General features: G+C 38.6%; 1 protein-coding gene across 2 annotated transcripts; it reads left to right on the top strand.

Moving 5' to 3' along the window:
* Window positions 1–4,728: 4,728 nt before the first annotated feature.
* cct8 (chaperonin containing TCP1 subunit 8) lies at window positions 4,729–18,686 on the top strand. Of its 2 annotated transcripts, XM_008107624.3 has the most exons (16): window positions 4,729–4,907; window positions 7,202–7,292; window positions 7,571–7,650; window positions 10,194–10,343; window positions 11,837–12,017; window positions 12,406–12,467; window positions 13,116–13,253; window positions 13,525–13,703; window positions 14,304–14,370; window positions 14,449–14,536; window positions 14,638–14,753; window positions 15,299–15,370; window positions 16,629–16,793; window positions 17,058–17,177; window positions 17,459–17,558; window positions 18,481–18,686. In XM_008107624.3, the coding sequence occupies exons 1-15, from the start codon at window positions 4,848–4,850 to the stop codon at window positions 17,543–17,545; spliced, it is 1,656 nt and encodes a 551-aa protein (XP_008105831.1). In that variant the 5' UTR covers window positions 4,729–4,847; the 3' UTR covers window positions 17,546–17,558; window positions 18,481–18,686. The 2 variants fall into 2 exon arrangements, with proteins under 2 accessions (XP_008105831.1, XP_003219112.1); XM_003219064.4 differs by lacking the exon at window positions 17,459–17,558 and having other exon boundaries at window positions 4,731–4,907.
* The last annotated feature ends 1,373 nt before the right edge of the window (window positions 18,687–20,059 follow it).

Raw genomic sequence — 20,059 nt, 5'->3', positions numbered from 1 at the left:
TTTGGTGTTGGAGTCGAATAAAAAAATGCATATAAATGCATAACAGATGACTAGAATGCAAAAGCAGGAAACAGACAAAATCAAATATAATATTTTCACCTAGGATTAAGAAACGAAGCAGGATAGTGACTGATTATAAAGCAGGAAGCAGATGAAAAGGTTATGCAGATTGTGGCACAGGCCATGAACTGCTGGTATTAAACCAGAATAAGATGAAAACCCTGTATAGCTTGGAAACTTAAAATAAAGCATTGTAAAATAAACAAGAGAGATCTGTTAGTGTCCCTGGTCTACACGAGGAGCATTATGTTCAAATCTTTACAAATCCATACAGCTAACTAGATTGTTAATGGCCAGGCATTGTCTACGAGACAAATTACCTAGCAGGATCGTTAGGAAAACTAAAGTAAGAAGAGTAAACATTTGAGAGTTAGGATATAAACAAACAAACAAATGAACAGAAACAAAAATAAACTATAGTACACTATATGCAAGGAGGAGAGAGGGAGAGAACAAAAGAGAGAGGAAACGAGTACTATATAGATTCTCTTCACAACCAGTTGGTATTCATTGTATTGCTGAAACTTCTATGTGAATTTTATGCATTCCATGTTGCCATATTTTTTTTATCTGATGTGGGTTGTAGTTTAATCATATGCTGAAAAAAGCCAATGAGGAAATATTTAAGCAAATTATCTGTGCCCATCACTCTTCTGATTAGTTGCCATCTGGCCAAGTTGCTTGGGTTTTTATAGAAAAACCTTGAAAGGGAAAAATGACATGTAGCATATAGGTTGAATCTACCATTGCTTCCTTCTACTGTACTTTATCAGCAACGTAACGGATACTTGATGGGAAGTCATGTCTGGAAATGTTAAAACACTTTCCCTTCCCCAAAAGTCAACCACGGTCACTTGATTTTTTTTTTTTTTGCATTTGCTGACTTTAAAAAAATTATTTCTAAAAATAAATGTGCAGTTGGGGTACATTGGGGTTTTCTTCTTCATTCACACAGTCGTTTCCAACTCTTCGTGACCTCATGAACCAGTCCACACCAGAGCTCCCTGTCGGCCGTCGCTGCCCCCAGTTCCTTCAAGGTCAAGCCTCCAAGGATACCGTCCATCCATCTTGCCCTTGGTCGGCCTCTCTTCCTTTTTCCTTCCATTTTCCCCAGCATCACGATCTTTTCCAAGCTTTCCTGTCTTCTCATGATGTGGCCAAAGTACTTCATCTTTGCCTCTAATATCCTTCCCTCCAGTGAGCAGCCGGGCATTATTTCCTGGAGGATGGACTGGTTGGATCTTCTTGCGGTTCAAGGCACTCTCAGGATTTTCCTCCAGCACCAGAATTCAAAAGCGTCTATCTTTCTTCACTCAGCCTTCCTTATGGTCCAGCTCTCGCAACCATAGATTACTATGGGGAATACCATTGCTTTCACTATGCGGGCCTTCGTTGCCAGTGTGATGTCTCTGCTTTTCACTATTTTATCGAGGTTGGCTATTGCTCTCTTCCCAAGAAGTAGACGTCTTCTGATTTCCTGGCTGCAGTCTGCATCTGCAGTGATCTTTGTGCCTAGAAATATAAAGTCTGTCACTGCCTCCATGTTTTCTCCCTCTATTTGCCAGTTATCAATCAGTCTGGTTGCCATAATCTTGGTTTTCTTGACTGCAGCCCCGCTTTTGCACTTTCTTCTTTGACCTTCTTTCATTGGGGTACTTCCCTTCATAAACAATGCTTTTGAGCAGTTTAACAAAAATGGAGTCCTGAAATATGAAAAATATTTTTATTGATAAAAAAAATTCACTTGTTATCTCGCCCTGCAAAGAGAAAACCTTTGTTGTTGCCTGCAGGAATGAACTAAATGAAGAGTGACATTCCTACACTTTGCAGATAGAAGGATGTGTACTAGCTGGAACTCAACAATGAATAAATAGAGTAGGTACAATGTTGCCCTCTTGTGGCCACTTGAGTATTTTATATTCAATATTATAGTACAATAGTGTCCAAGAACACACCCTTCAATCAGGCCATTCAAAATCTTAATCTATTTTACCATCCCATACCAACTCACCCGTAGACCCATTGAACTCAAAGTGACTAATGTGAAAATGCATATTATCTAGTACTGCATTAAAATAAAATTCTTCACTGAGTAGCAGAAATGCCTTTATTCTGTATTACAAGATTGAGTAAATTACAATAACCCATTATTAAATGGCACATATATTTAAGAATCACTTTTAAAAAAGTTAGTTTAAATATGTAACTAAAGTTTAACTTTGAATATTCTTTGAATATGTTTCAATGGTTTTTAACTGTGAATTTTTAAACACTGTTCATATTCCCCTGAGTCCCCTGATGGGTGAGAAGGGCGGGGCAGAAGTGATGTAATAAATAAATAATAAATATTGAGTCCCCTCCGGGAGAGATAAAGTGGGGATAAATAATAATATAATAATAATAATAATAATAATAATAATAATTAAGGCCAAGATCGAAAAATCAGCTGATGACCCAAAATGCAGACTGTGCAAGGAAGCTGACGAAACCATTGATCATATCCTCAGCTGCTGTAAGAAAATCGCACAGATAGACTACAAACAGAGGCACAACTATGTGGCCCAAATGATTCATTGGAACTTATGCCTCAAGTGCCACCTGCCAGCAGTAAAGAACTGGTGGGATCACAAACCTGCAAAAGTGTTGGAAAATGAGCACGCAAAGATACTGTGGGACTTCCGAATCCAGACTGACAAAGTTCTGGAACACAACACACCAGACATCACAGTTGTGGAAAGAAAAAAGGTTTGGATCATTGATGTTGCCATCCCAGGTGACAGTCGCATTGATGAAAAACAACAGGAAAAACTCAGCCGCTATCAGGACCTCAAGATTGAACTTCAAAGACTCTGGCAGAAACCAGTGCAGGTGGTCCCGGTGGTGATGGGTACACTGGGTGCCATGCCAAAAGATCTCAGCCGGCATTTGGAAACAACAGACATTGACAAAATTATGATCTGCCAACTGCAAAAGGCCATCCTACTGGGATTTGCATGCATCATCCGAAAATACATCACACAGTCCTAGACACTTGGGAAGTGTTCGACTTGTGATTTTGTGATACGAAATCCAACATGTCTATCTTGTTTGCTGTGTCATAATAAAACAACAACAACAACAACAACAACAAACAACAACAATACAGCTTTTGAGGTAGCTGTTCATCTCAAAACTATTATTTACCTAGATTTAAATGCTACAAGTCTAGATTAATTTATCTGGGAAGTTTTGAAACCATTAGCCATATTAATCTCTTGCAGAATAAAAATGAGGGAGGGAGAGAAGAAAATGTGGCAGCACCTTTGTTTTAGTATGAGTTTTCATGAACATTAGCTCACTTCTTTGGATTTAATATAGAGTGATACTAAAGCCTTAGGTTATAAAGCACAGCCATATAACCCAGAATATCAAGGCAGAAAATCCCACTGGGTGATCTAAGTACACAGTGCCATATATTCCAGTTCAAAACAGGAAATGTGAGATTTTATTCAGCTGTGTGGAAGGAGCTTTAGGTGTGGGAGTGGGATGTAATGTAATAGGATTCAGAAAGATGCCATTCATGTCCTTTATCTGGGGCTGGATATACACTGCCATATAATGCAGTTTAGCTGCATTGAACTGGATATGAGTCTGTATTGCCATTTAACCCAGTTCAATGCAGTTAAACTGCATTTTGAAATTGCATTATTTGACAGTGTAGGTCCAGCCTGGGAGTAATGAAATTTACTTTTGAGTAGGCTCAGCTACATTTTGATTTTATTTCATTTACAACCCATCTATCTCCCAGTATGGAACTTGACATAGCTTACAATTGAGTTAAAATAAAATACATCTGAAACAATGGATAGTACAAAGGTAAAACAAAACAAAACCCCAGACGTATTGTCTGCGTAGGATTGCACTGTGCGTGCAATACATTTATTTATTTTCAAATAGCACATTACTGATTTGCTTTTTCATGTTTTTAGGCCCTTGTTCTATTAATTCTCTAATAAACTGACACAAATTGCATATATATACAAATAGCCTAAAAGATCAAGACTGGTTAAGGAAATGGACGGTTCTAATCGACAAAATAGATGGAGACGAAAGATACTGCACCTTGAACCAGGCGTTCCACACGATTAAACTGATGTATTGACAATTTTGAATGGCTGTTCCAGGGGGGTGGGGGGTATGGGGGGAGGGTGGGGGTGGAGGGTGATACATTTCTAAGGACTGTTTATAATGTCATTTAAGAAATAGTTACCTTTGGAACAATGTATACTGAAATAAGTTATGTATGGCAAAAATAGTTAATTGTTATGATGTGTCAAAAAGAAATAAAAAAATTTAAAACAAAAAACAAAAAAAAACAAATTGCATAGAGAGGACAAACCTGTTCTTTTCTATATAGACTTGCTTTGAGAAAAATAATTGCTGAATCTTATATTCCATGTTCAGTCTAAAACACCTGGAAAATCAGAGTTTGCCCATGCCTGCTATGGAATCTTGGGATTTGTAGTTCAGTGAGGGAGGGAAGGCTAAAAACCGTCCAAAACTACACCTCCCATGATCCCATAACATTGAGCCACAAAGTGGAGCCAAAGGCAGGCTCTTCTCCAGCGGCGCATGCGCAACGCCTCCCTCGTTTTGGGTCGCTCCCCCACCCGCTCCCTTTCCATCGCCTCCTTTCTCTCTGCGCCTGCGCGCGAAGGGGACGACGGGAGGCCTCAGCTCGCGCACGCCGCTCCAGCCCTTCCCTGGTCTTCAGAAGCAGCCGAGAAAGAAAAAGAGAGAGAGAGAAGATGGCGCTGCACGTCCCGAAAGCCCCGGGCTTCGCTCAGATGCTGAAGGATGGCGCGAAGGTGAGAGCGCCGGACCGGGGAAGGAGGGAGGCGAACACGGAAGGTTCCAGAAGCCGTGGCCTGGGCCGTTGAGTTCTGAGGGAACACGCGCTGCTCAGGGGCGGAGCCAAAGGGACCATTGAGAGTGAGCGCCGCTGGCCTCCTTCCCGTGCCTTCCCTTCCCCCGAGGTGGGTCGGGTGAGCCAGGCGGTGGATTCCCCACTTTTCCTGCCGCCTTACGTGCTGGGCCCGTTGCTTACCAACCCGGGGGGGGGGGGCACGTGCGCCAAAGAGGCGTTGACCGTAGCAAATAACTCCCTCGTGCTGACGTAAGAGGTACGCGCCTGGCTTGGGGCAGGGAGGAAAAGACCCCACCCACGCCTCTTTTAATTATAAGTTTGTGATTCAGAAGCACGAGTTGTCCAAAAATGGCAGACCGGCCTCTCCAGGTGGCTTGGATGCTCCAATTCATGCCTCCGTTTACAACTCATGCTCTCCCTTGGTGAGTTAGAAACCTAGTGATGCTTTTGGGAGGTTCCTGCATGCCTCTTGTGCCACCCTCCTGTTCTGACAGCAGTCTCGAAGTCACTTTATAGCAGGCATGGGCAAACTTCGGCCCTCCAGGTGTTTTGGACTTCACCTCCCAGAAATCCCAGCCAGCTTACCAGCTGTTAGGAACTGTGGCAGTTGAAGTATTTGGAGGGATAGCCAATCCTCCAGAAAACAGGAGTAGAATTCGAAATGATCGTAACAGATTAGAAAGATGGGCCAAAACTAACAAAATTAATTGTAACAGAGACAATTGCAAGATACTTCACTTAGGCAGAAAAAATGAAATGCACAGGTGCACAATGGGATATGCCTGGCTCGATAGCAGTACAAGTAAAAAAGATCTTGGAGTCTTCATGGACAACAAGTTCAATGTGAGCTAAGAATGTCATGCAGCTGCTAAAAAAGCCAATGGGATTTTGGTCTGCATAAATAGGAGTCTATTGTCTAGATCAGGGGTCCCCAAACTAAGGCCCGGGGGCCGGATGCGGCCCTCCGAAGTCATTTACCTGGCCCCCGCCCTCAGTTTTAGAATATAATATATTGTATATACATATAATATTGATAATATTATAATGTAATACAATATAACACTAATAATAATACCACATAATAATATTAATTATATATTCTATATTACATATAATATTACTAATAATATTATAGTATAGTGGTATAGTTCAATATAGTAATATATAATGCTAATATTGTGCTGTGCTAATAATATAATATATTGTATGTACATATAATTTGTAAGCCACTCTGAGTCCCCTTTGGGGTGAGAAGGGTGTGATACAAATGTAGTAAATAAATGCAGTAAATAAATAAATAAATAGATTTTAGACTTAGGCTCGCCCAAAGTCTGAAATGACTTGAAGGCACACAACAACAACAACCCTAATTAACTTGACTATCTCATTGGCCAGAAGCAGGACCACACTTCCCATTGAAATCCTGATAAATGTTGGTTAAAATTGTTTTTATTTTTAAATATTGTATTGTTCTTTCATTGTTGTTGTTGCTGCTGTTGTTGTTTTTGCACTACAAATAAGACATATTCAGTGTGCATCGGAATTTGTTTGTATTTTTTTCCAAATGACAATCCGGCCCCTCAACAGTCTGAAGGATTGTGGACCGGCCCTTGGCTTAAAAAGTTTGAGAACCCCTGGTCTAGATCCAGGGAAGTCATGCTACCCCTCTATTCTGCCTTGATCAGGCCACACCTGGAATTACACTGCGTCTAATTCTGGGCACCACAATTTAAGGGAGATGTTGACAAGCTGGAATGTGTCCAGAGAACTGCAACTAAAATGATCAAGAGTCTGGAGAACAAGCCCTATGAGGAGTGGCTTAAAGAACTGGGCATGTTTCCGCCTGCAGAAGAGAAGGCTGAGAGGAGACATGCTAGCCATGTACAAATATGTGAGGGGAAGCCATAGGGAGGAGGGAGCAAGCTTGTTTTCTGCTGCCCTGGAAATTAGGACGCGGAACAATGGCTTCCACCTGAACATTAGGAAGAACTTCCTCACTGTTACAGCTGTTCAGCAGTGGAGCTCTCTCAGATGTTGGATGGCCATCTGTCGGGGGTGCCTTGAATGCGATTTTCCTGCTTGGCAGGGGGTTGGACTGGATGGCCCATGAGGTCTCTTCCAACTCTATGATTCTATGAATGGGAATGAAGTGGCAATACCATAGATGTTAGGTATAGGAGGTTATCATGTTGTATACTATTCTGTGTCTAATTCTGAGGGCCTTTTTGTCTGCAGCATTATTCAGGATTGGAGGAAGCTGTGTATCGAAACATTAATGCATGTAAAGAACTTGCCCAAACAACTCGCACAGCATATGGACCAAATGGTAAGTTTTAAAAAGTGTGTAAATATATTTCAGTTTCATTTCTGTGTAACTATAATTAGGAAACTAGAAGGTATAAACATTCAGTCAAGTATAAACCTGGGAAATCCATTATTTTTTGGGATAATTAATTAGAACTTAGAATTTGTCATTTCTGAGACAGATTCTCACATATCAGTACCATTTTATTAGCATGCTTAGCATATTAAAAAAACAAATCTGCATATTAAATTGACTTCTGATGTGATGAATTATATTTAAGTCATTCTGTTTTATTTCAGGGATGAACAAAATGGTTATCAATCATTTGGAAAAACTTTTTGTTACTAATGATGCAGCTACAATCTTAAGGGAATTGGAAGTAAGTTCTCTTTCATTCATACTCTGTTTAAAATAGTTATTTACATAAAATATTTCACTGAGTGTTTTGCATGTTATTTGTTACAGAAATCTTTGATTCCTTTGTAGTAGGAAGACAGAAATGGTTATGCGCTGAACTTGGCTTTGAAGTAGAGGCAGTTGAATGATCAGCAGAATTGCATAGAGGCCTATATGAGAAATGTGGGCATTTTGCTGTAGGGAACCACAAAAATGAAAAACTTTTAGCATATTACGTTTTATAATGTGTACAGTGCATTACCTTTTAAAATTAGGAGTAGTTTATCTATCTATATATATAAAAGAGTGATGGCATCACGGCGATTCACAAAACAACAAAAGTACAGGCCCCCCAACCTCAAAATTTGACAACACAACCCATCATCCACGCCTCAAGGTTGATACAACAAAAAGAAAAGAAAAATAAAGTCCTAATTAGAGGGAGAGCAATAATTTTTTTTATCCAATTGCTGCCAGTTTAGAGGGCTAATCTTTGCCCACTTGGTTGCCTAGCAACCAAGGGACAGCCAGGTTTCAGTTAGGGGACAGGCAGATTTAGGCCTCACTTAGACTTCTTCCACAGATTATCTAATTTGCACTGGATTATATGGCAGTGTAGACTCAAGGCCCTTCAACACAGCTATATAACCCATTTATAATCTTATATTATCTGCTTTGCACTGGATTATCTTGACTCCACACTACCATATAATCCACTTCAGTGTGCATTTTATACAGCTGTGAAGAAGGGTCCTCATATAATCCAGTTCTGAGCAGATAATATAAGATTAGAAATATACAGTAGAGTCTCACTTATCCAACGTAAACAGGCCGGCAGGATAAGTGAATATGTTGGATAATAAGAAGGGATTCAGGAAAAGCCAATTAAACATCAAATTAGGTAATCGTTATACAAATTAAGCACCAAAACATATACAACAAATTTGACAGAAAAAGTAGTTCCATGCGCAGTAATGCTATGTAGTATTTACAGTAGAGTCTCACTTATCCAACACTCGCTTATCCAGCGTTCTGGATTATCCAACGCATTTTTGTAGTCAATGCTTTCAATATATCGTGATATTTTGGTGCTAAATTCATAAATACAGTAATTAACATATAGCATTACTGTGTACTGAACTACTTTTTCTGACAAATTTGTTGTCTAACATGATGTTTTGGTGCTTAATTTGTAAAATCATAACTTAATTTGATGTTTAATAGGGTTATCCTTAATTCCTCATTATCCAACATATACGCTTATCCAACGTTCTGCCGGCCCGTTTATGTTGGATAAGTGAGACTCTACTGTACTGTATTTACAAATTTACCACTAAAATATCACAATGAATTTAAAACACTGACTACAAAAACATTGATTATGAAAAGGCAGACTGCGTTGGATAATCCAGAACATTGTATAAGCGAATGTTGGATAAGTGAGATTCTTCTTTAATATGAAATAATTACTGGGATAGAATAATGCAGAACAATATAATCTCTAAAACCAGGACAGTAAATAAACAGGGGAATTCCACACAGGAAATAATCAGGGCCAGCTAACACCTCCCAACAAAGTATTCCCATCATCAAAGTCTGGCAAATCCTGTTTTCTCAGGGCCACAGACAGTAGAAGCACATAAAATATCGCAAACAACACCACTCTGAAAACAAGGGAATTCCAGACAGGAAACAATCAGGGCCAGCTAACACCTCCCAACAAAGTATTCCCATCATCAAAGTCTGGAAAATCCTGTTTTCTCAGGGCCACAGACAGTAGAAGCACATAAAATATCGCAAACAACACCACTCTGAAAACAAGACAGGAAACAATCAGGGCCAGCTAATACCTCCCAACAAAAAATTCACTCAGGGAGGAAACAGCCAGGCTTTAAAGCTGCAAGGCCATTACATCGTTTTTCCTAATTGCAGCATTCATACTTGCCTCCAATCAACAAAAAAAAACCAATCAGAAATATTGTATATTCACAACCTTTAGGAAATAATATCCCCTGATGGCGCAGCGTGTCAAAGCGCTGAGCTGCTGAACTTCTGGACCGAAAGGCCACAGGTTTGAATTGGGGGAGCGGAGAGAGCCCCCACTGTTAGCCCCAGCTTCTGCCAACCCAGAAGTTCGAAAACATGCAAATGTGAGTGCATCAATAGGTACTGCTCCGGTAGGAAGGTAACGCCGCTCCATGTAGTCATCCCACATGACCTTGGAGGAGTCTACGGACAACGCCGGCTCTTCGGCTTAGAAATGGAGATGAGCACCAACCTCCAGAGTAAGACACGACTGGACTTAATGTCTGGGGAAAACCTTTACCCTTGACCTTAACTACCACCAATTCCTCAATACTTTATTTCCCATACCACCATACTTCGCCACAGCAACGCGTGGCCGGGCACAGCTAGTGAGCTATATATCTTGTATGTGTGGTGTAGGTTAATACACAATAAAGTTTACTGTTATGTTATTTTTATATTGAACTTAAAATGTTTTCTCTGATATACAATCTTGAATAGGTTCAGCATCCTGCTGCAAAAATGATTGTCATGGCTTCTCACATGCAAGAGCAAGAGGTTGGTGATGGAACAAATTTTGTTCTTGTTTTTGCTGGAGCCCTCCTGGAACATGCAGAGGAGCTACTAAGAATGGGACTTTCTGTTTCAGAGGTAATTTTTTTATCTTGCTTCAGTGATTACAGTTCATATTAATATTTCAAAACAATTTGACCTTGAATAGCCCCAAGTTAAAATTAATCCCATTAAACCAAAGTACTTTTGCGTAGAGCTTTCCTTAATAGTCAAGGAGCCAGATCTTGTAAGCTAAGCAGAATCCATCTTAGTTAATACTTTAATTGGAAACTACCAACAAATGCCAGGTTCTCTAAACTAATTTCTGAGGAAGAAATTGATAAATTCAGATGGTGACTGGAAGATAACATATGTTCTGTATATCAAAAACTAGAGCTGATAGTGGAAACATGGTGCCATTTTTGGAACCAGCAGGTCATATACCCAGAAAAAGGGCTAACATTTGAGGCACCAAATGTGAGTTGGCCAGTGTAATTCACAAATATCTTCATTACTTAGGACCAAACTTAAATCCTCCCTGTTTAAGGAGCTCCATTGGCTGCCGTTCATTTTCCGGACCCAATTCAAGGTGCAGGTGATCACCTACAAAACCCTAAACGATTTGGGACCCACCTACCTTCGTGACCGCATTTCTCCCTACAAACCTACACGATCTCTTCGTTCATCACGGGAGACCCTCCTTTCGCTCCCACCTCTGTCGCAAGCGCGGTTGGTGGGGACGAGGGAGAGGGCCTTCTCTCTGGTGGCCCCCCAGCTCTGGAACTTGCTCTCCAGGGAAATTAGGCAAGCTACCACCTTGGCTGCGTTTAGGAAGAGCCTTAAAACCTGGCTCTTCACACAGGCCTTTGGATAAGAACTGCCCATCTGTATGATAAATACTGGTTTGGTGTCCACTTTCTGATTGGTTGCACTTTTGCTTTGTTAATTTTCTGATATACCTCAGGGTCTACCCCAGTCCAAATCCCCCACGATTTTGCAGCACTTTATCAACTATCTCATGTTAACAAGACTCACTTAGTGCAATTTTTCCCAGTTCGTTTTTTATTATCTTATTGCTGTACTTACTGTCTTTTAAAATTTATGTTGTTTACCAATGTTTTGCTATTTTATGTTAATGTTGATTTTCATGCGCACGTTTTTTGCTATTTGATGTTTTAGGTTTTTTAGGGTATTGGTCTGGGCTTTCGCCCCATGTAAGCCGCCCCAAGTCCCTTCGGGGAGATGGAGGTGGGGTATAAGAATAAATATTTATTTATTTATTGCCTAACAAGAAGCTATGCAGTTCATAGGTTTGTTGTAAGTTGACTGGTGGCTTGAAAGCACATACCTACATAAATATTGTTGTGTAAACAAATATAAGATTGGGGTTGTTGTATGTCTTTCGTGCTGTATATAAGATTGTAGTTTCATTCTAATTTTTCTGGGTTTTTTTCCAGATTATCTTTGAACTGTGTTAATGCATTTTGAACATCTCCAATTGTAATTTGTAGATAATTCTTTACAGATTTTTGATAAGTTTATTCATATTTAGTTGAGCAACAATGACATGATTTTGATGTATTTAATTACAGGTGATTGAAGGCTATGAAAAAGCTTCCAAGAAAGCCTTAGAAATTCTACCTGATCTAGTATGTTGCTCTGCAAAAAATCTTCGGGATGTTGAAGAAGTGGCATCTCTGTTGCAGACTTCGATAATGAGTAAACAGTGTGGCAGTGAAGCCTTTCTAACTAAACTTATTTCTGAAGCATGTGGTAAGTACTGTAAAGGTTAACATAGGTGTATCCGAAGTTACTGGGAATTGCTTCAATAACACCCTTTATATGTCATTTTTATGCAAGTATTACTACAGCTTGGGTTTTGTAATGGAAACAGGTTTCAGTCGCACACTAATTCAAAATTATTGTTACTGGATTTTGTTTTTATTGTGGGCTTTCTGTCCCTGTACTGCAAGGTTGATTTTACAATTCCTGTAAAGGAAGAATAACACTTAACTTGTTTATAACATATGTTGTAACATTTTTACTTACTCAGTTCTCATATGTTGAAGATTCTCTTCAGTAACTCAAGATTTGAAAAAATAGATTTCATATAATAATATTTACAAAAGTCGTGTAATTTTGGTTTTTAATTCATTTTCAGTATCTGTTTTTCCTGATTCGGGCCACTTCAATGTTGACAACATTAGAGTGTGCAAAATCTTAGTAAGTAATCATTGGAATTTATTATCACTACTAAATGAGTAGCCTTTAAAGATGATTATACAAGGAAATTGTTTTAATTAGGCTATATCAAAACTTACTTGGTGCTACACTTAAAGATGCCAGCATTGTTTTGGTATGCTTAATGTTTTAGGAATATAACTTCTTAGGGGAAAAAATATTACCAGGCAAACTTTAGTTGGAGTAAGGTAGATGGCAAAGTGTTAAGAAATATACCTTCTGCCACATGTAAGTCTGTAGCAGATATTGTTTCTACGCAGCCAAAGTTTTCCTTTGTATCCAAAGTTTTCCAGAAATATTAGATCGTGAATGATTTTATAAAAAGATTGAGATTCTTAAGCAGAATGCACAGAAAAAGATGAATTATTGTTTGAGTAATGTCAGTGTAATGTTGAATCATGATAACAGCAGATTATTTTTGCACAAGTAGGAGAGAGTAGACTGGACTTGGAGTAGTTAATTTTTGGGTGTTCAGAGACAGGAAGATGGGGAAAATCAGTCTGAAAAATCAGATATATTGTAAAGTTTGTAGTAGCAAATTTTTAAATACAAGAACAAAGGTAATCTTAAATTTAAAATACGTTTTTCTTAACTAGGATAGGATAATAACTGTTACCTTTTTTTCTTCAGGGATCTGGCATTTGCGCATCAACAGTTTTGCATGGCATGGTTTTTAAAAAAGAAACTGAAGGGGATATTACTTCTGTCAAAAATGCTAAAATAGCTGTGTATTCTTGTCCTTTTGATGGTATGATAACAGAAACAAAGGTACAATCTTATTGACAGTATTATTGCTTTTCAGTAGTTGTTTATACCATGTTCTTCATCTTGAAAGAATTCTAGTGTTTACAGATCAGTAGAAACAAGCCTGGCATTGGGCTAACAATCTGTTAACTAATTAATTAATTTTCTGTTAATGAGTTGAACTTTGATGCCATGTGGGCGCCTTCCAGCTCTGTAATTCTATAAAAAATATGCAAATACAGACGCTTGGTATGTAGCTTTTGTGAGTAATTGGGAACACATGTTCTGTCTACAGGGAACTGTGCTAATCAAGAATGCTGAGGAGCTGACAACTTTCAGTAAAGGAGAAGAAAACTTAATGGAGTTACAAGTGAAGGCCATTGCTGATGCTGGTGCAAATGTTGTAATTACAGGCGGGAAAGTGGCAGACATGGCCCTACATTATGCTAATAAGTACAAACTTATGGTGATCAGGTAAGATTAAAAAGATGAAAATGCACTAAATGTTCTAGATACTGACATTATTGAGGAGATAATGTGCTAATTCTTCATGCATTTTCACCTTGTACTTTGCTGCAGCTTTTGCTCTTAATTTTAAGGATGTGGTTTGTTAGTTTCAATTGAGGGTGGTCTTATCCATTAAGTTCAGTTTACAAATGCCTGAAAATCCATTAATGTGATGTATTGTAGTAGTTTACTACTACTCTAGTATATTGAGGTACTATTGGTCTAATACAGAAATGTGATACAGCTGTTCTTAAAAGTATGTATTTTGGATTGCTTAGCACATAAGTGTCTGTTGTCATGTGTGCCGAGGGGAATGGATGTCAGTATTTTAGATGCAATGGGAATGCTTTGGTTGTATCTTTCTGCATGGTAGGGGATTGGATTGGATGGCCCTTGTGGTTTCTTTCAGTACTATGATTCTATTATTTTCTTGCTAACACTAGTTTTAAGGTAGCATCAGTTAAGTGTTTTAGTGAACATTCCTGATAATTGTGATTTCATTGTATTAACAAGAATTTCTAGGTTTTAGAATGGATGTTATTCTGAACACTATGTATTTTCTTAAAGGCTGAACTCTAAGTGGGATCTGAGGAGATTGTGTAAAACAGTTGGTGCCACAGCCCTACCCAGACTGGTAGGTAAATAGCCACAGAGTTTCTTTTAATGGAGATTCATTTCTTGGTGGAGCTATAATTCCTTTTCTACTTTCCAGACACCACCAAATCTAGAGGAATTGGGACACTGTGACAGTGTGTATTTATCAGAAGTTGGAGAAACACAAGTAGTTGTGTTTAAACATGGTATGTTTTGGTATTATTTTAGTAAATTACATTGTATTGTTTTTGCTACACACATACCTGAATCGTGCTTCATGATTTAATTTTTTCACTCTACTCCACAGACAAGGAAGATGGTGCTATTTCCACAATAGTAATTCGTGGCTCAACAGACAATCTCATGGATGATGTAGAAAGAGCAGTTGATGATGGTGTCAACACTTTCAAAGTCCTTACTCGGGTGAGTAAAGCCCTGTGAATAAATCATGTGGTTTTGATACATTATTTCATTTCATACCTCCCTAAGTGCAACCCCATTGTGCTTTAAGGGTGACTCTGACTATGGTAAACCTGTTGTAGGATTTTCTTGGCAGATTTTCAAAGGAGGTGTGCCAGTGCTTTTCTCTAAGATTGAGAGAAAGTGGTTTGGTTAGGGTTGTCATGTGGGTTTTCATGTCTGCACAGGGATTTGAACCCTGGTTTCCCTAAATCCTAGTCCAACATCAGTACAGAAGAAGAAATGATGGCATATCAGTATATCATATATAAAGGAATGTAAATTAAATGTAAATGAATACATCAATAGTATATGTATGTGAATATGTATGCACTCACTGACAATAACACACATATTATATAAACAATATTCTTAACTGTGACTGTAGCCATTTAAGTTTGTATATTTGTATACAAGATAGCAAACTCAATTTATAGTAAGTTCATGCTTCAGTTAGCACTTGTTGTCATGGCCTTTGAAATTAATGGTAACTTCTGCACTCTTTGTAGGATAAACGACTTGTTCCAGGTGGGGGTGCAACAGAAATTGAATTGGCGAAGCAGATCACTTCATATGGAGAAGTAAGCTATGAACTTCATTTCCCTTAATAAACTTAAGTTATCTGCTAGGATTGGGGTTAGAGTCCCCTCCTTCTGACGGTTCAACACTTGAGGAAGTTCTTGGAAGTGCTCCTGATGTGCTAGAGGGCTTGCATTTCCTCAGCTTTAGCTGATGCACCAACTGCATGCCATCTTAAGGAAGGTGGACCTGACCACAGTAATGATTGTTTTAATTAACTTTTGATTAGACTACTCTAAATTCCAGTGTTGTGGACTGCTCTTAAAGTGTTCAAAAACTGCAGCTTCTGCCAGGAATCATAGAATCATAAGTTGGAAGAGACCTTATGGGCCATCCAGTCCAACCCCCTGCCAAGAAGCAGGAAATCGCATTCAAAGAACCCCCGACAGATGGCCATCCAGCCTCTGCTTTAAAAGCCTCCAAAGAAGGCACCTCCACCATAGTCCGGTGCAGAGAGTTCCACTGCCGAACAGCTCTCACAGGAAGTTCTTCCTGATGTGGTCTATTAAATGCTTTAGAGATTTTATATCACTGGTTCTGCATCAACTGCATTGATTTCTAGTTTCTTTATCTGCCACAAATATAAATGGCTGGTGGTCAACATATGTGAAAAGTTGCTTCTTTTTGTATGGCCTTGCCCATAATTTGAGATACTCCTCATTGTGTCTTTTTCTTTAAAATGACACTAGCTTGGTAGATACATAACATGTGTTGTTTCATAACAACCCCTTGATTGTGGTTGTGATTGTACCTCACCTCCATCTCCCCGAAGGGACTCGGGCGGCTAACATGGGGCCACGCCCAGGCAATTACAATAAAACAAAATAAAATACATACATGACACACGTCATCAACAGGTAAAAATACTAACCCAGTAACATAATAAAACAGTATAAAAAACAGGCCAAGAATTAAACAAGGGCGAACGACCAAAGTACGAGGGGTGAAAATTATAAACTCTATGGGTGAGTAAGGTAGGCTTCTCCAAAAGAGGGTCAGGTAGGATTATATTAGTGGCTGGCCAGTGATCTACAGGAAGCTTTCAAGCAAGACATGAATTCAACTTCATCCTCCATCTTACACTTCCTGGCAACTAAATATTACAGTGCAATACTGCTTCTGAACAGGAAGTAATACATAGCCATCCCAATTAACAGCTATTGGTTTGAGAGCCCTACTGGGCAGAAGAAAGATACAGGTGCTAATACTGCAAATACTCTGTGTCTTAATGTTTTTTTTCCCTTCACATTTGTTCTTTAGACATGTCCAGGTCTTGATCAATATGCTATCAAGAAATTTGCTGAGGCATTTGAAGCCATTCCCCGAGCCCTGGCAGAAAATTCTGGAGTGAAGGGGAACGAACTTATTTCTAAGCTCTATGCAGTACATCAGGAAGGCAACAAAAATGTTGGCTTTGATATTGAGGTACGATTTTGTATGATGCTCCATTGTTGTGCCTTGGGAATGAACTTTGTCCAGGAAGAAGATTGCAAGGAAATGCCAGGAAGCCTTGTTTACCCTTTGACAGAAAAATAAGTCAAATGTATTCCAGCAAAGCCATTGAAATAAAATAGTTATTGAAAATGATAAGTTGTGACACTATTTCCCAGTTCTTTAAAACTGTCTTTATTCAGGTGAGGACTTTAAAAAGTAATAGCCATGAAATTTGTGTGCCCATGTTTTTGACAGGCTGAAGCTGCAGCTGTGAAAGATATGTTGGAAGGTGGTATATTAGACACATACCTTGGGAAATACTGGGCAATCAAGCTGGCAACAAATGCTGCGGTGACTGTGCTAAGAGTTGATCAAGTAAGTGGACATAATTGACTCAATATATTATGCAAATCATACATTCATTTCAGAGTTAAGTTACTGTTTGAAGCTCTGCTTTATGGGTAACTAATGTTCAGTTATTGTATAGAATGAGTGGGGAACATGTGCCCCTCCAGATGTCAGCTTTAGAGCCAGTGATGAGAGTGCATATTGTTATCAGCTGTATACAAACAATATTCAAAATTAATATGATATGTTGTGACTTGTTTAAAGATGAAAGTTGTGGAAATTTGTATTTCAATATGCGATTTCTGTAGATTATTATGGCAAAAGCAGCAGGTGGTCCAAAAGCCCCTAAAGCACCAGAAAATTGGGACAAAGATGACTGGCATGAAGGCCCCTGAACAGTAGGATTTAGTAAGATTTAGCATCATGTCTTCTGTTGACAAAAAACCGTGACTGCATGAGTACTTGACACTTTGCCTGGATTGGATGAGTGCTTACTTCCAAAGAATCACGTGTTGGCTATATCACCATCTAACAATCTGCTTGAGACATTTAAAAGAGTGAAACATATGGTATTAAATTTTCATTAAAATAGGCTAAAATGTTATTCAGGATCTTAATGTGCATGATCCAACCTTAGAGTGCCACAAGAATACTACACTAACCTTTTTTACCTTTTTGGCCTAGTTGGCTGTCAGTTGTTAACATCCAATACATCAAAAGCATATCTGGGGACATTCATGCTAATACATATGTAGGGAGTTAAATGATATAGTTGTTGTGGCAGAAAAGTAGTGGCCTTACCCAAAGACCAAGGATCCTCCTTTAGGTCGATCGGCAAATATAGTGGGACACTTTCAGAGTATTGGATGTAGATCAACCTTGACCATGGCAACTGGTTCTTAAAATTTTTTGTGAACATTTTGTAAAAATGTATTCTGAATGAGACTATTTCACATTGCATGTTTTTTAAAAAACAAAACTTTTAGAAGGCATTTATTTTCCTTCTAAGGAGGTATGTCCTGAAACACACTTAGATGTCTTAACCTAGAACAAGTAATTACTTGCCTGTTTTGAAGCACTCCCATTTCTGTTTTGCGATGGCTGTTATTAATAAATGGGTTTTCTGTTTTATAAAACTGAAAGAATTAACTACCATGACATGAAAGATACAACATAAATTACTGTAGTTGTTTCTAGTATTCACTAATAGAAAGTGCACAGAATGATAAAGGCACATACCAAATAAAGGATAAAATCTAATTTTGCCATACTTCAATTGCTTGCTACATAACTTGGAGGTATCAAATCTAATAATGACTTCTTCTTGTAGATCATCATGGCAAAACCAGCTGGTGGCCCTAAACCGCCATCAGGAAAGAAGGACTTGGATGGTGACCAAAGTGACTGAGACAATTCAGTGTACTACTTCTGAAGAGCTGTGTATCTTGTCATGTGTGTTACTTACCTTTAAATTATGAGACTAATCTCTGCTAGATGCTTGTCTTCTACCATTTCAATAAAACAGTTTCAGTACAAGTTGTTTTCACCTGTTCTATTAGACATACTTTAGCTATTTAAAAGGTTTCAAAATACTACATAGATATGGAATGTAACCTGCTGTATATAAAATCCATTTGACATTACTAGAACATATAAATTCACAGTTCTGAGCTATCACAATATTCATTTCTATTATTTATACTCTGTGTGCACATTTAAGAATCTTAGGTTGGTAGATTATGCTTCAGCAGGTGATGTTCACTCCCTGTTATGATCTCCTTAAGATGGAAAAGGGGCAATTGCCTTTGTAGCCTTAAAGAACCCTTCTGGAAAGATGGGTTGTTTAGGTTGGAAAATCTATACGAGAACTTTAATTCTAGCATTTTTTCTGGAAAGATTCATCTCTTCTGCTTTAATCTGAAATGGATTGTATTAGCAACAATAAGGTTTGCTGGTGAAATGTAGAACAGAATTGTTCTAAATTATTTAAGCTGTGCTGCGAAATCTGTGTAGCAATAATAAGGAATTCTCAAGGAAACAAGACATACTTAATTTGCCACTTGGTTTCCCCCCAAAATACAGTTTGAGCACCCCCATGAAAATAGTAAAAATTGCATGTATCCATTTGTATTTCAAAGTAGAGATTGGGTATCTCTAATTCAGAATTCCGAAATCTATAATGCTACACAACCTGAATTTTTGCTTACTTCTGCCTTTAAGATAGCGGTGGGTCCCTATATAGTAGTGCATTCCTCCCATCCCAAATATCAGCTCCCTTATGTCCCCCATCTCCAGCTTTATGTTTAGTTTGTTCATTGTGTTGTGTAGGAGGCATGAGGCTGGAGAGTATGCAAATCTATACCTGCCACTTCACACATCTTCATGTCTCTTTGGCCGCAGGTCCCATCTCCAAGATCTCTTTATATATTGTTCCAAACAGCCTGTATGTATTTCTGCAGAAATATTTTCTGGACTGACATGTATGTGAAAAGGCCTACTGCTCCTGCTAGCAAGCACACCTTCCTTTGGTGCTGTCAACAGTAGAGATTTTGCCAGAGGAAGACAGGCGAATTTACGTTAGTGAGGTTTTAGTGTGATAGTCATTCCAGAGTACAACCTTGTACAGTGTCGGGGATTAGATGCAGCCGTCTAATCCCTAAAAGGAGTGAGGTTTTTTTTTTTTTTTTTTTTTGCAATTTAAAGTTAGGATCCAGCAGAATTTATAAAAGTACTTTTGACTCATGGTACTTTAGGATACTCTAAGCCATTAATATAGGCTTTCTTGTTACATGCCTTTTAAATCCATTCCAATTTGGAGCATCCGGTGAGTTTCTAAGGCTAAATTGCAATTTAAACCTAGGGTCCAGAAGTGCTAGTTCAACCCTCTATCCATTATACTATGGGCTCCT

This window comes from Anolis carolinensis, chromosome 3 (genome assembly GCF_035594765.1).
Source record: "Anolis carolinensis isolate JA03-04 chromosome 3, rAnoCar3.1.pri, whole genome shotgun sequence".
Taxonomy (NCBI): Eukaryota; Metazoa; Chordata; class Lepidosauria; order Squamata; family Dactyloidae; genus Anolis; species Anolis carolinensis.
Note: the sequence above shows the minus strand (reverse complement) of the source record. Positions and strands in the feature narration are given on the sequence as shown.